The sequence below is a fragment of the Triturus cristatus genome, chromosome 7 (assembly GCF_964204655.1).
Source record: "Triturus cristatus chromosome 7, aTriCri1.1, whole genome shotgun sequence".
In the NCBI taxonomy this organism is placed as follows: domain Eukaryota; kingdom Metazoa; phylum Chordata; class Amphibia; order Caudata; family Salamandridae; genus Triturus; species Triturus cristatus.
In genome coordinates this window covers 1,545,602,624-1,545,617,291 of record NC_140590.1, presented here as the reverse complement: position 1 = coordinate 1,545,617,291, position 14,668 = coordinate 1,545,602,624, and the positions used below count along the sequence as shown (strand labels likewise).

Here is a 14,668-nt window from a genome sequence, read left to right as displayed (position 1 = left end):
TCCGAAGTGGCGCAAGGTCTCTTTCAGCAGCGGGGAGAGCCTTGGTTAGATCTATTCGCCACCGAAGAGAACGCGAAATGTCAGCAGTTCTGCGCGTTGGAATTTCCAAGGCGGCACTCGCTCGGCGACGCTTTTCGTCACGAGTGGAGTTGCGGTCTGTTGTACGCCTTTCCGCCTATACCACTTCTGCCCAGAGTGCTGAAGAAGATCAGGCACGACCGGGCCAGAGTCATCTTGGTGGCCCCGGATTGGGCACGAAGGTACTGGTATCCCGAGCTACTCAGTATGTTGACCGATCCTCCGATACGTCTGCCCCTTCGGGAGGATCTTCTGTCGCAGCAGCAGGGGACGGTCCTCCACCCGAACCTGTCCAGCCTCCACCTCCATGCGTGGAGATTGAGCGGCGGCAGTTGATGCCATTTGACTTGCCTCCTGAAGTCTGTGATATCATTCTGGCAGCCAGGCGTCCCTCCACAAAGACTGTATACGCCTGCCGGTGGAACAAATTTGTGGCATGGTGCACAGCAAAGGCTGTGGATCCCCTTTCCGCCCCTCTTTGAGGTTCTACTGTTTCTTCTTTCCTTGGCCCGACAGGGCTCTGCCCTAGGCACCCTGAAAGGTTAAAAGCTGCCATCTCTGCCTTCTTGCGGCTTCCTGATCAGCCTTCTCTTTTCAAGTCCCCTGTAGTTACACGCTTTCTAAAAGGCATTACTCACACGTTCCCTCCTGTCCCTTTTGTAATGCCTCAGTGGGACTTGAATCTTGTTCTCACATTTCTAATGTGTGCTCCCTTTGAGCCTCTTCATAATTGTCCTCTTCGTCTGCTGACGCTTAAGACTGCTTTTCTGGTAGCCATCACCTCGGCTAGACGGGTGAGTGAGCTCCAGGCTTTATCTTCAAAGCCTCCTTTTCTCTCTGTTCATCCGGACAAGGTTGTCCTTCGGCCTCGTCCCTCCTTTCTTCCGAAAGTGGTGACTCCATTTCATCTTGGGCAGTCTGTCACCTTGCCCACCTTCTTTCCGCCTCCGCATCCTTCCAAAGAGGAAGAGAGGCTCAACCGTCTGGACCCAAAACGTGCGCTCTCCTTTTATTTGTTCCGGGTGGACGACCAACTTTTCGTTGGATACGTGGGTGCTAAGAAGGGGAAAGCTGTACACAAACGGACCATCTCTCGGTGGGTCGTTTTGTGCATCAAAATGTGTTACTCCTTGGCAAAAAAGGACCCTCCTGTTGGGCTGCGCGCCCATTCTACTCGGGCCACAGCGGCTACTACTGCTTTGGGACGGGGTGTCCCTTTGCAGGAAATCTGTCAGGCGGCGACGTGGGCTTCGCTACACACGTTTGCCAGGCATTATTGCCTTGACAGCCAAGTCCGGAGGGATGGCTTCTTTGGCCGTTCTGTCCTCCAGGACTTTCTGGTGTGATCTTGGTTCGCAGACCCACCACCGGGGATGGTATTGCTTGGGTATCTATTCTAAGGTGAGGAATCTAACTAACGTGTTTCTTTCAGATGAACAAGTTACTTACCTTCGGTAACGATGTATCTGTAAGAAACATTAGTTAGTTAGATTCCTCACCGACCCACCCATCCATCCTCCCAGTTCTGCGAACTGACATCTAGGGTTAAGGTTATCCTTTTCAGGCCCCTAGCTTTTATTTTTGGCACCAGTGTCGGTCTTTGCATGGCTCTGCGTTCCTGGCGCGGAAAGCTATGTACAAGAACTGACGTCAGCGCGCGAGGGCGGCGTCTAAGTACTCCGACGACGTCATTCCGGCGCACGACGCCGACGACGGACGCGGAGCCGCAGACGATGCCTAGCGACGCGCAAGGGGTATTGCTGACGAAAAATCTTCCGGATCCAGTCTGACGCCTGGGGATATTCTAAGGTGAGGAATCTAACTAACTAACTAATGTTTCTTACAGATACATCGTTACCGAAGGTAAGTAACTTGTTCTTTATCTGCATTCAGAGGGGAAAGCTATCGAGTCAGCAAGATAAATAGGAGGTCCTTTGAGGAGTACACTCAGTGCATCTAGCCAGATGAGAGAGAAAGGTTTCATAAGGAACTCCATAGGGATCCATATTTTGTTTGAAATGTTTTTGACTATCAAACTCGAGCAGGTTCTGGTGTTGTAGGAGCTGGAAGTTCTGCACCTTTTCTACTTGTTGAAATTCTGGGGGGAAAAAAACAGATTGGGAGTTGGCACACTTCAGTGTGGAATAAATGAGATCCAAGTCGCTGGGTCTTGGAGTTGCGTTTACTTTCAGGTTGCCAACAGGCATGCCCTATGCGAGCTTGCTTCAATGGAGGCTTTCCTTAAAAAAAATAAAAAGATTTATTTGTGAGACTTTAGAGAACGATCAATACGACTTGCAAAAGTTAATATACAAATGTATTTTTAAAGCCACACCCCAGCTGTGATCTGGCCTGCTGAAAACAACAAGCATTTGCAATGCATTAGGTCTCGCATTTACGCGAGTAAGCTATGGCCATTGTAAATGACAATGCGTTTTATTTAGGTTTTAAAAACCAAAACATAAATAAAAGGCGTTGCAATTTACAATGCCAATAGCTCAAACTTGCGAAAATGTGAGACCTATTGCAAATGGTAGGCATCACGGACAACCAGGGGGGGGGGGGGGGGGGGAGGCACGGACAACAGGAGGGAGGGTAAAGAAGGCATGACCAGGAGAGGGAGGGAGGGTAAAGAAGGCGGGGGAAAAGGCAGCTCCAAATCACGTTGTGCCTGCAGTAAGAGAAACTGGATAAAGAAAATAGCGCTCACAGTCTAAATAACACCTACCGTGTAACAACCGAAGTAAAGGGGCCAATCGCCATGGGAGGTGACAAATGAAGAGGAGGCGGTACTAAGGAGGGATTAACAAGCCTATTTATGAATCAGAAGCCAGCATTTAGCACAGACAATGACACAAGCCAATGGCAAATGTGGGCAGAGAGTGGGCAGGGCTTCTATTCCCCATTCCCTCCCGTGCAGCAGATCGCCAGAGCAGCGCATGGTCGCTGGCTCAGGCTCGACCTAAAAATGGGAAGGAAGAGGGCTTTTCAGTCATTCATGTCCTTGGAATGTAAAATACACGGTTACAGTTAATAACCCGAATATAAGAAGAGTCAGTAACAAAAGCTTCCCGGCCTGATATATTCAACAATTGGAGAGAACATTACGGTGCCACAATGAATGTGCAAAGAACAGTTATGAAATGAACTTTGCATTTCCTTTAACTCAGTCATTAGGAAGACATCCAAGCAATTCTAGCAACGCTGCACCTCTCTGAGCCTATTTTTGGTGTATAATAGGTAAACAAGTTGAATACCACAAAAACATCTAGCTTGGACCTGCACACCACATCAACTTGCCCACAATGTCTCTTTTGATAATTCTCTTGAGTGACTGATTGGGCTGCAATGCATTATACGAAAGTTCAGATAGGAAGGACTTTGTCAAGATTGGCAAACTAACTCTTGAAGAGACAAATATAAGCAAATGTCCACATGCCACTGGGGAGTGGAGTCTCAGACCAACCGTCCAACTGAAAGCACTAACCTTAATCATAAGGTGAAAGGGGAACAAATCAACAGAGAAGTGGTATAAATAAAGTATCACACTGTCAACGTTGTCTCAGAGCAAATGCAATATAGATACATTATGTGAAATACGATCAAAATGCTAAACCCTCACTGGGCTAACCAAGTGCTCTATGGGGAAAACCATAAAATTTCATTTACATGGTGGATGGTTGTAGATATAGGGAAGTTTTACTTCTTAAAAATACACCATAAGCCGTTAAAAAGCCAAAGCCCTGCTATTAATTTCTATACGGTGATCCTGTTCAGCACAACACTTAAGAATTAGAACTTTAATATTCTAGTCCATTAGGAGGCACAACGAGAACCCAATTGTTTCTGCATGAAGCACAGTAATCCACAATTACTGAGAGCAAAAAGGGAGGGGGGGGGGACCTCACTATGGGTCACAGCTTCCGAAAAGCAGATAAAGCAATCGCAACAATTTTCAAAACTGCATTGTAGCAAGAACAGTAGCCATGGTCGATGAGAAGAAAATTAATGTTATCGCATTTACAGCCCGTGTTGTTCTATTTTGAAAAGCCTTACATTCATTACAAATGAAAAATAAGTACTGCCAAAGCAAAAAAAAAGTATGGCTGTTTGTTAGTGGGAGTGTTTGGTAATAGCTGGGAGACAGTACACACGCTGCCACGAGTGCTTCTAAAAAGAAAATACCACCATGAAGCAAAATCCTGAACACAACAATATAGAAGTATGGACCCTTTGCTTATTTGCAGTAGTAGAGTTATGCTGTGCGTTCAAAGAACAGTGTTATGAAAAGTCAGAAGATTAAGTTGTATATTAATTGATTATTTTAAAAAGGCATAAACAGCAAAACACTGCACAGAATATACTGACAGAGCCAGAATTCTTGTGGCAGCTTAAAAAAATCCTGAGTGCACAGGTCTCTGCTTTGTGAACAAAATAAGTCATATATCCAACAAAATGTTACATGACAGCAAAAGAATACCTATTGGCCTTCCACAGCAATTAGTTATTGACCGTGTCTTTATGACATTCCAAGGCATTCTAACAGCAAACACTGCCTTAACAAAAAAAGTAAAATCGTAAATCAAATTGATGCGTGCACAGAGTAAATACATAAAAAAAGACTGTGGAAAGCAACATCAAGCTAAGTGTTGTCACATCTAGAGCCTAATAAAAGGACTACTTGATGATCCATCCCCTTAGGGGCACAATTGAGACAATGGAACATCCACAAAAACTTTGGCCTTGACAGACTGGGCCCAGAAAGCAGATGCCAAACCATGAAGAGCACATGAAAGCTAATGGTTGAGGGGAGCTGACCCAAATCCCATTTTCAATGTCTGTATACTTACTGTACTTTTTTGAAGAACTGATGACAATGAGATATTCACACATTAAAGCGGTCAGTAACCAGACCAAAAAAAAAAAAAAGTCGCTCCTCACTCATACAACGCTGTCTCAGCGGCAAACATGATTGACAATGCTTCGCTTTCAAAATGCAGACTGGGTGGTAGATCTTCTGCCCTCTAAGGCTATGAATGAAACAAACCCCCTCTGGCCGGCATACAAAGAAACCTGTGCAAAGTTCAAAACCTACTTTTGTCATCTCGTATTCTGCTGCTTCTACGGTCTGGATCAGCTTTGTTATTGGAACACAACAGTTCGATAGCTCGGGGCAGTGGAGCTCGTTGAAAAAGTAAACAAACATGCCCTTTCGCTGTGCACGTGACAGGGAGGGAGGGAAAGTGAACGCGCGCATGGCAATGAGATATTCACACATTAAAGCAGTCAGTAACCAGACAAAAACAAGCATTGGCATAGCCAATAGGTCTCGCCTTTGGGACCTTATAAGTGGTTAGCCATGCAACAGCTGCATAACTAAATACTTATAAGGTCCCAAAAGCGAGACCTATTGGCTATGCCAAGCGGCCGTGAAAGTAATCGCGGAAAAGTGTGGCGCGCGCGCCTGCGCACATGCACTGTAGCTCTAGGCTGGCCTGGTAGCACTTTTTGGAGCCCTCTCAAAACGTCTCGCCAGACCAGCGCATGCGCTGGGTCAGGCGAGACCTAAAAAAAGTCGCTCCTCACTCATACAACGCCGTCTCAGCGGCAAACATGATTGACAAAGCTTTGCTTTCAAAATGCAGACTGGGTGGTAGATCTTCTGCCCTCCAGGGCTATGAATGAAACAAACCCCCTCCAGCCCAGCATACAAAGAAATCTGGCCAAAGTTCAAAACCTACTTTTGTCATCTCGTCTTCTGCTGCTTCTACGGTCTGGATCAGCTTTGTTATTGGGCACATCTCCTGTCCATACGCATGCACATCTCCTGTCCCCCTTCCGAAGAAAAATCGACAATGAATCTCGACAATCGAGCAGCGCATGCGCTGCATTGCTAGGCGAGACCTAAAAATGCATTCAACATTCTGCCATTGTTTTTTTCCACTTTCAACCAAGGGCAACTGCTGTATTCATAATTATGTGGAATTCTCAGATTGAAGGGTCAGTGGTGCACACATGCATAGGTTCATGCAGCCTGACTGCAGGAAGAATAAATGTGTGACTCTAGAGAGCTCTAGTAACAGCCTAAAGTACTGCTCCCTGTTGAGGAAAAGATTTGTTTCTGACTCCAGGTACTTAGTAACAAAGGACTGTAGCCTGCTGTGAAAACCGTTTTGTGTTTTGATTCCATGTAAAGTGTTTTGATGAGTTGCATTCTTTCACTGCGGAGATCAAAGAACTTATTTTCTTTTTACCCATTGCTGCATCATTTCATGTTTAGCAGACTTTATTCTTCATCACTCTGTGTTCTGCTCTCTCACATTCTCTTTCTACTCACAAGTGACTAGTATTGGCTAATAGTAGGATGACTTCTTCCACCACATATAGGAATGTGTTTAGAGCCATAATAAGTACTATTATCACAACCTAACACTTATGAAGGACATGAGCAAAAATTGATAGACTTACGAAAGTGACTAGGCAAATGTATGTGGAGGCTACAGCGTCTCTGTGATCTTGCCAGCTGAAAACCAAAGCAGATTCAAACGTTTAGCTTTTATCAACCAAAGACTCCCATGAATCAGCTCTGCTCATAATTCCCTGGAATCTGGGTCTGAATGGACGGTGGTGCACACAGGGAGAGATCAAGTAGTTGCATAAGGTACTGCACCCTGATTACAGGACGGACATATGTCTGACTCCAGAGCCTTCTAGTACTAGCCTAAGGTACTTCACCCTGCTTCAGAAAACGAGTTTTACTTACTACAGGGATCTCTAGTTACAACTTAAGCTACTGCAGCCTGCTATTGGCAAGATTTATCTCTGACAACTGAGACTTCTAATGAATGTACGAAGGTACTGCAGGCTGCTCTGGAAAAAGATGTGTGTCTGACTCCAGGGAAACTGCTTTGATTGTATAAGTTGCATCCTTCATCTGCTGAGAAATTTATTTTTCGTTTTGCACATTGCTATATCAATTTACTTTTATTTCTGGGACACCTAGTAAAGAGCAAGGGTACTGCAGCTTGCTACAAGAAATGATTTGTGCCTAACTCTAAGAAAAGTGTTTCGATTTTTTACGTGATCTTCTTCTGCCAACATCAAGCAGTTGTTGATCTTTGTGCACACGGATGTATCATTTTATTTTTATCAGGCGGCAGTACTTCTGGTTGGTTTTCATCACTTCATGTGTACTGCTCCCACACTAACTCTCCACTCCCTAGAAGCTCGTTCCTAAATACCTTGCTGGAGTCCTGAGATCGAAGGGGCAGTGGTGGATACCTGTGTGACCTCATGAGGGACCTTTGGCTGACCTAACTGACCTCTAGTAAGGGTCTAAGGTACTGCGCCTGCTAAGGAAAAGATTGTGTCTGACTCCTGTGACGTCTTGAAACGCCGAAGGTACGGTGCCTACTAAGAAAACGTCTGTGAAAAGAAGTCACAGGAACCGTGAGTTGAATAACTTCTTTATTAATTCAGCAGGACACGGGGACAGCCAATATACCAGCTCTCTCTCCTCATCTCTTCCCAACGGTCACCTCCCTCGCTTCTCGAACACACACACACCGGACTCCACATGGAAGTTCCACGCAGCACGCTACAGATGGAACCTAACACATCTTTCCCCTATACAACTGAAAACAAAGTATATACATCAATATTACCACAAATCAAAAATTAATAACTTAGATCCTAAGATATTAAATTGTTCATTAATACATTTCATAATCACGAAATTTGCTAGGCAATCTTGTTGACCTAGGCGAACTCTCACGAATGTGGGGATCGAGGCATGTACTGGTTTGGCTAGGATAAGAAGTAGGCCAATCAACACAAGATGAATTGTGGTGGTTGAAAACAGAAGTCTTGCCCCTATTCCACCACCTTCCAATTGTACAGCACTTTTATTGACCCTCACAACAAGTTGAGGATGAGAAAACTTTGATGATCCTTTAGGTACAATTCTGGAACACTTTACACGCACCCAATCTCCCACTTCCACATTGGGCTGTTTTGTACTGGATTGAACGTACTTTTGAGCTTCAACCCTTTTCTTGTCAACCTCTTGTAATTTTGTTACTGGCACGCTAAAACCCCCCCATCCATCCTCTCAACATTTTAGAAGAAGGAATCTGACCTCTGAGTAAAACCAAAGGAGAAACTTTTGTGTCAGAATTGGGAGTGGTGCGTACAGCCCATAACAAATTTTGAAGTTCTTTTTTACAATCTAGATTGCTAGCCTTAGAGAGCTGTATGTTGTCCTTAATCACCCTATTGAACCTTTCCACAAGGCCGTTACTCCTAGGGTGATAAAGAGAAGTTTTGGTATGTTTTAGGTCTGTGAATTTTAAAAACTCACCAAATTCCGAAGAAGTGAATTGGCAACCATTATCAGAAACAATTTCATCAGGAACCCCGTCCCTTGCAAAAAGAAATTCTAAAGAATTCTATTATGCAAGAATGCAAGACGTTGAGGGAACCTTCACAAACTTTAATTCTGGCCAACGGCTGTAATAATCCATAACAACGATACCATACTCCAACACACCATGATCCGACAACTTTAAGGGACCTATGAGATCAATAGCCAACTTGGACCATGGTTTTGAAGGAATTTCTACAGCTTGAACAGGACTGGGAACAGTAACCTGAGTTTTGTCGCTGACAATACATTGCATACAATCCCTGACAAAATGTTCAACATGTTTGTCAAGGCCCGGCCACCAGAATTACTCCCTAACCGTTCTCTTCATAGTACGAATCCCTATATGTCCTTCATGGCCCAGGGTAAGAACCTTATTCCTCATAGCTGTAGGAACTACAAGAGAAGTAGAACAAAATAAAAATCCATTAATTACTGACAACTCAAAGATATGTTTGAATCTACCAATAGAGTCATCAAGAGGTGATTCATTATTCCATCCTGTATGAATCGTGTCCATTACCTTCTTGATGTCCACATCACTAGAGTAAGCCTCTCTCCATTCATTTTCTGAAATGGCACTACAAGGATTAAAAATGGCAAAACAAAATAGGTCTCCTTCCTCCACCTCATCTACTTCTTTTATGTCCTCAATACTTGGCAACCTAGACAGGCAATCCGCCACTATGTTCTTTTTCCCCGGAACGTACTCCACCTCAAAGTTATGTTCTAACAGTCTATATTGCCATTTCGCAATACGGGGTGTTGCCCTCTCCGCTCCTTTTGTAGTGAAGAGTTGTACCAAAGGTTTGTGATCAACCCTCACAGTAAATTTAGAGCCCCATAGGTAGTGCTTAAAATGAACAATTCCCCACCAACAAGCTAAAGCTTCCCGCTCTTTTACCGAGTATGTTCCTTCTGCACCCTTTAGACCTCTTGAAGCAAAAGCTACAACATCCTCCCTTCCATCCCTGCGCTGCATTAAAACCGCGCCAAGACCTTTCTGACTAGCATCTGTCATTATTATGGTCCTGTCATTGATATCAAAAGGTTTCAGAGGAATAGCATGAGCAACCTCATATTTAATCTTTTGAAATTCCTTATTGCATTCCTCACACCATTTGAAAATGACACTCTTCTTAAGGAGATTCCTCATGTGAAAAGTTTTAGATGAGCAGTTGGGAATGAACCTAGCATAAAATTCAACGAGTCCCATAAAGGATCTCAATTGATCTTTGTCCATTGGGGTACTGAAATTTTCTATGGCTCTAACTAGGCTATCTTTTGGTTCAATCCCTTTTTCAGACAATTTATACCCCCACGTCCATTTTGCATTTGTTTACACTTAAGGTAACACCTTTTTCTTTTAGAACATTGAGTACTTTAGACAACGTCTCATCATGTTGACTTTGATCCGAACCATAAACCAAAACGTCATCCTGGAACGCCATCACCCTAGGAATGTTCTTAAACATGCATTCGACAATTCTTTGGAAAACTGCCGAGGCAGATGCAAGACCAAATGGCATGCGTTTAAATTGAAACAATCCTTCTGGGGTGATAAAAGCAGTATAATGCCGCGAATCAGGATGCAACTCAACTTGGTGATAGGCCGAGGTCATGTCTAACAAACTGAACATTTTCCCATTCTTGAGGGTGCTAGTCATCTCGGTAATGTTTGGTAAAGGATGCTGATCTATCCAGATGTTCCGATTTAATTCTCAAAGGTCAACACACATGCGAAGAGAACCATTGGCCTTACGCGCCAAAACTATGGGGGAAACCCAATCAGAAGATTCTATGGGCTCTATGACTTCACTTGCAGAGAGTTTATCTAGTTCTTTCTTAAGTGCTTCACGCAGGGCCAATGGTACTCTCCGAACTTTATGCACCACCGGTTTGCTTCCCTCAATTAGCCTAATTTTGCGTTTAAAGCCTTTAATTAACCCCAGCTTATCATTAAAAATCTCAGGGTGAGTATTTACCCAAGTTTCATTCGTAAGTGCATGTACTAACTCCACATGGAAGTTCCATGCAGCACGCTACAGCTAGAACCTAACAGTCTCGTTCTGAGAACAGGGCCGTGAAGAAACTACCAAAAATACATTAGCTTTCTACAGAAAGAACTTTTACCTGACTCAAAGGACCTCTAGTACCTTACCTATTATTTATTATTATTTATTACCTGGGTTACTAAGGTAATGTGACTTGCTACATAGAGGATTTGTGTCTGTCCCCAGGGGCCGGGTTTTGATCGGATGGGTTGTATCCTTTTACTACTGACATCAGAAAATGATTTTCCGCATCACCATTCTGATTTTAGCAGATGTCAGAAACTGCCTGCCCGGCTTCCAGGGACCACAAGTACCCTAAGGTATTGCAGGCTGCTAAGAACATGATTTATTTGTACTAAATGCCTTCTTTGCCACCGCATTTCTGGTCTCTACTGTTGCAGATCCTTCCTCCCGCTGCTTCCTCTCCATGTCACTGTTTCCTATCCTATCATCGTGTTACTTCTATTCTCCCAACTATGTATACCTTCGGGTCAAGTTCGTGCTACATAAAACGCTTTAAATAAATAAATAAATCCTTCTGCCTTTTCTCTGCGTTAAAGTCTTGTGATGAAAAATAAGTCCGGGTTCCATAAAACTGAGTGCTGGTAGTTGGTTACTAACCACAGCCATGACATGAAGGAGTTAAAGGGAGGGATGCTGAGTGACCAGGGAGGACTACGATTTGAGAAGTCAAACAAAGATGGATTTAAACTTCCATTGTATACGTTTTGGGGGTGATTCGGGCTGCACTAAAATGAATGGCATACACAGTAAACTGCTCAGCGCATCACTGCCTGTCCTGATCTTCCTTTATCGCACATGCACATCTTACAAATAATGGAGACAAAGAAATCCAGAAACACGATATAACATTTTTTAACAAATACACACTGAAACTTTGAATAAGACCGACTCCGTTTTAAGCAATTATTTTTGAACTTTTTAATAATTTCCAAATAGAATTTGAACCGTATTTTTTTTACCCAAATAAACACACTTGCTGTGTAAGCACCAGAGACCTTCAAAACTAAAATCTAGGGCCGCATTTACACGAGTAATCAGATGTTGGTGCAACAAAGTAAAGTGCTCACAGAAATATAAATCACAGATATACAACATTTTGCACATAATCCCTTTAATTTAGTACCTAAAAGTATTAATAAAAGGTAAAACTGTTCCAGTTTTCGTCAATAACGATTTACCCTGAAAAGCATTGATTATTACGAAACCAATAAGCGCCCTTGCTCCCTTTCTCAAACGCAGGCGTGCATTTTTCCCTTTCTTAGTTCACGTTTCAGAGCCCGCAAACAGCTCAGTTTTTCGAAGCATAATGATACTCTCACGGCTATGGAAATCTTAGTGCTGCTGGTCGCTTCTGTTACCAATATGTGGGAATCTTTTGCCACCTTGTGGCGGCAAGGGGAATTACTGTAGCCAAACAACCTCTGAGCAGTTATGAAAATGGATTTCTGTCTTATAACTTCTAGGATGCTACAGGCTGGACCCCAAAGGGATAGAGAGCCCATGCGTTAAGAGACCTGGAGTTGAGTAGGAAACATTATTTGCCACAGCTCTCCTACTCCCTCTCAGCTTGTGTGAATAAATTACTCCAGCACAAACCGAGCATGTGACTGCACGAGGGCCACACAAGAAGGCGCCAATTACCAGAGGCATCTGCCTAAACTGAACATCTATCGAGAAAGCCCGGTGCGGGGCTCACAGAAACGAGTTTCCCTACAGCGGTTTGAATTAGGCCACGCTTCTGTAATGTAACAAAATCTGCTTTAGGTCTGGTGGAGTGAGGCTGAAAACCAGAAAGGAAACATCTTTCACAAAAGAACGAGAACGCGTCTCAATGAACGGAAACAGACAGCCACTATCTTACATTTACATCCAGGGAACAAACTGAGTTTTATTAAAGCCTTGAGTTTTATTAAAGCCTTTAAGACCTCTAGTCAGACTTAGTATTTACCAGAACAGGTGAAACCTGCCCAAATGTCGTTTCATATGGACTTCTGAGGATACATTCCATCCGCCTTTGTTGCTCTTGCAACTCTGATGTGATAACATTAAAGCAATGTATTGGTTTGCCTTATGCATGTATTACACGCAAATCCAAAATTACGCTAAAATATCAACTTTACTTTTGTATCCATGTCACTCAGTCTAGGCTCTGGGAACCACCCTCAGACTCCAGGCACTGCACTAGTGAGCAGGTTAATATAGCGCAAGACCTTATTGAAACAGCCCTCCTTTACTTGACACTGGTTTATTCACTAAGCAGACACACACTACTGTAACCACTAAGGCTGCACTACAGATGCATCCCTTTCTGGAGACCTCAGCCAAGAGAATTCTGAGGCAAATACTATTTACTACAGTTGTTACTGCTGCATGGTTTGCCTTCAAACCTTTCAAAGTCAAGGCGTGCAGCAGGGAATGCATGCCAGAATCTCGAGAGCTTAAATTGGCAACATGTATTTTTTACTGCTTTACTTTGAAAACTAAAACTATGTATTTTTTAGCGACCACTGGAAAAATAAAGAAATTATGCTATTTTTCTTAGTATGGCCCACTGAAGGTGAAAATCATCACCTTCAATATTGCGTTGTAATACTTCTACAAGGTATCCAGGATACGGGTGCATTGTTTAAAAAAAATAAAGTCTAATACAATTCTTTAAACTCATCACCAACAAGAAATTAATATAGCATACATTCAGAAAACTGGACAATGAAAAAAAAAAAAAATAGAAATTATTTTTCCAATAACTGAGCAAATAAATAGATTATCCCACAGTGGAAAAAGAACAGTAATTGTTCTAGAAAAAAATAGCGGTGCTTCATATAAAGAAATTACAAAAAAACCTGAAATCAAAGCCATCCCACACTCTAACCCTGTAATGTTATGAGGTAATCGGTACAGACTGGAAAATACTAGGCTCTTGCTCTGAATAGGTTATTGTGCAATCATGAACATTGGCAAATTGGGGTGGATTTATATTTGTACCCGTGTGAAACTGACATTTTACTGTCGATGTGCTAGGGTGCTTGAATACTCTGGGTACATTCAAATAGTAGCTGCAACCTTACATTCTGCTTTCGAACACTTTGATACAAATTCACATTTTAATTCTCAAGTAGTAAAATATACAAACATTGAAACCCTGATAATAATAATACTCTTTTATAACAGGGAACATGAGGTTTATTACTGCACTGGGATTTTTCGTTTGACCATATGAAGTACTTCATTTGTTCACAAACTTGCAGGTTGCCCTATCTCGCAATACTTAAGTTTCCTACTGACGTATACAGGTCTTCTGCTTCTGTCAGGCACTGCACCCTCTTTCTAAAGTGTGTTTACTGTCGTGAGGAAGCTGTTGTGCGGTCACTATTGAAAACAGACAGGAATGCACAATCCTAATTCCAGAAAAAGAGAAAATCTGGTTCTAAGTGTTTTACGTGAAGACACAGGTAATACCTTGGTATCGATGTTAAAACGAGTTCTCTTGTTGCAATTGCTCATAACTAGAAGTGGAAATCAGAGTTAAGCAAGTGACACTTGAGTCGAGCGGCCTTGTTTACTACACTTCTCACATAAATGCTGCTTTCAATACTTCACTGGTTTGCTTGTTTGTGCTTCTCAGTACAGTGGTATGAGCAATATATTACTCGGAATGCAAGGTTTTAAGGATTCAATCTGTTGTGTAACCAGGTCTACCATAAATTTGTTCTTGCTAGTTTAATTCCACATCCAATTAATAACAGTAATACAACTGGGATTTCACTCCTCGAAGAGAATCTTCACACTGTACTTCGGCTATCTCGCTGTCGCTTAAAATCCCACACACAGAGGCGTCACCCAGGGGGCTTGGTTGGCAAAACTGTTCTATAAATTCATTTTCCGAGGACAGCAGGGTCTGGTTCCAGGTGCTTGTGTCCAGAATCCCAGCAGTGCCTCCGTACAGGGAAGGAAGGATGTCCCGGGGAATGTTTCTGTGAATGGAGTTCAGGTCCGACCCATGAAGGAAAAACTAGATAGAAAGGCACAAAAAAAAAAAAGTAATAAAGCCTTATTAAAGCCATACTTTCTTGATCAAGGAAAACATATA

At 42.9% G+C, this 14,668-nt stretch overlaps 1 protein-coding gene across 4 annotated transcripts in view; it reads right to left on the bottom strand.

Annotated features, from left to right (window-relative positions):
* Positions 1–11,481: 11,481 nt before the first annotated feature.
* The window catches only part of TTPAL (alpha tocopherol transfer protein like), a 44,257-nt gene continuing 41,070 nt past the window's right edge, over positions 11,482–14,668 (bottom strand). For all 4 annotated transcript variants that reach the window (XM_085619319.1, XM_085619320.1, XM_085619318.1 and 1 more), the window contains exon 5: positions 11,482–14,590. In XM_085619319.1, the coding sequence (XP_085475445.1) occupies positions 14,315–14,590 (276 nt within the window). In that variant the 3' untranslated portion in view covers positions 11,482–14,314. The remainder of the gene's footprint in view (positions 14,591–14,668) is intronic.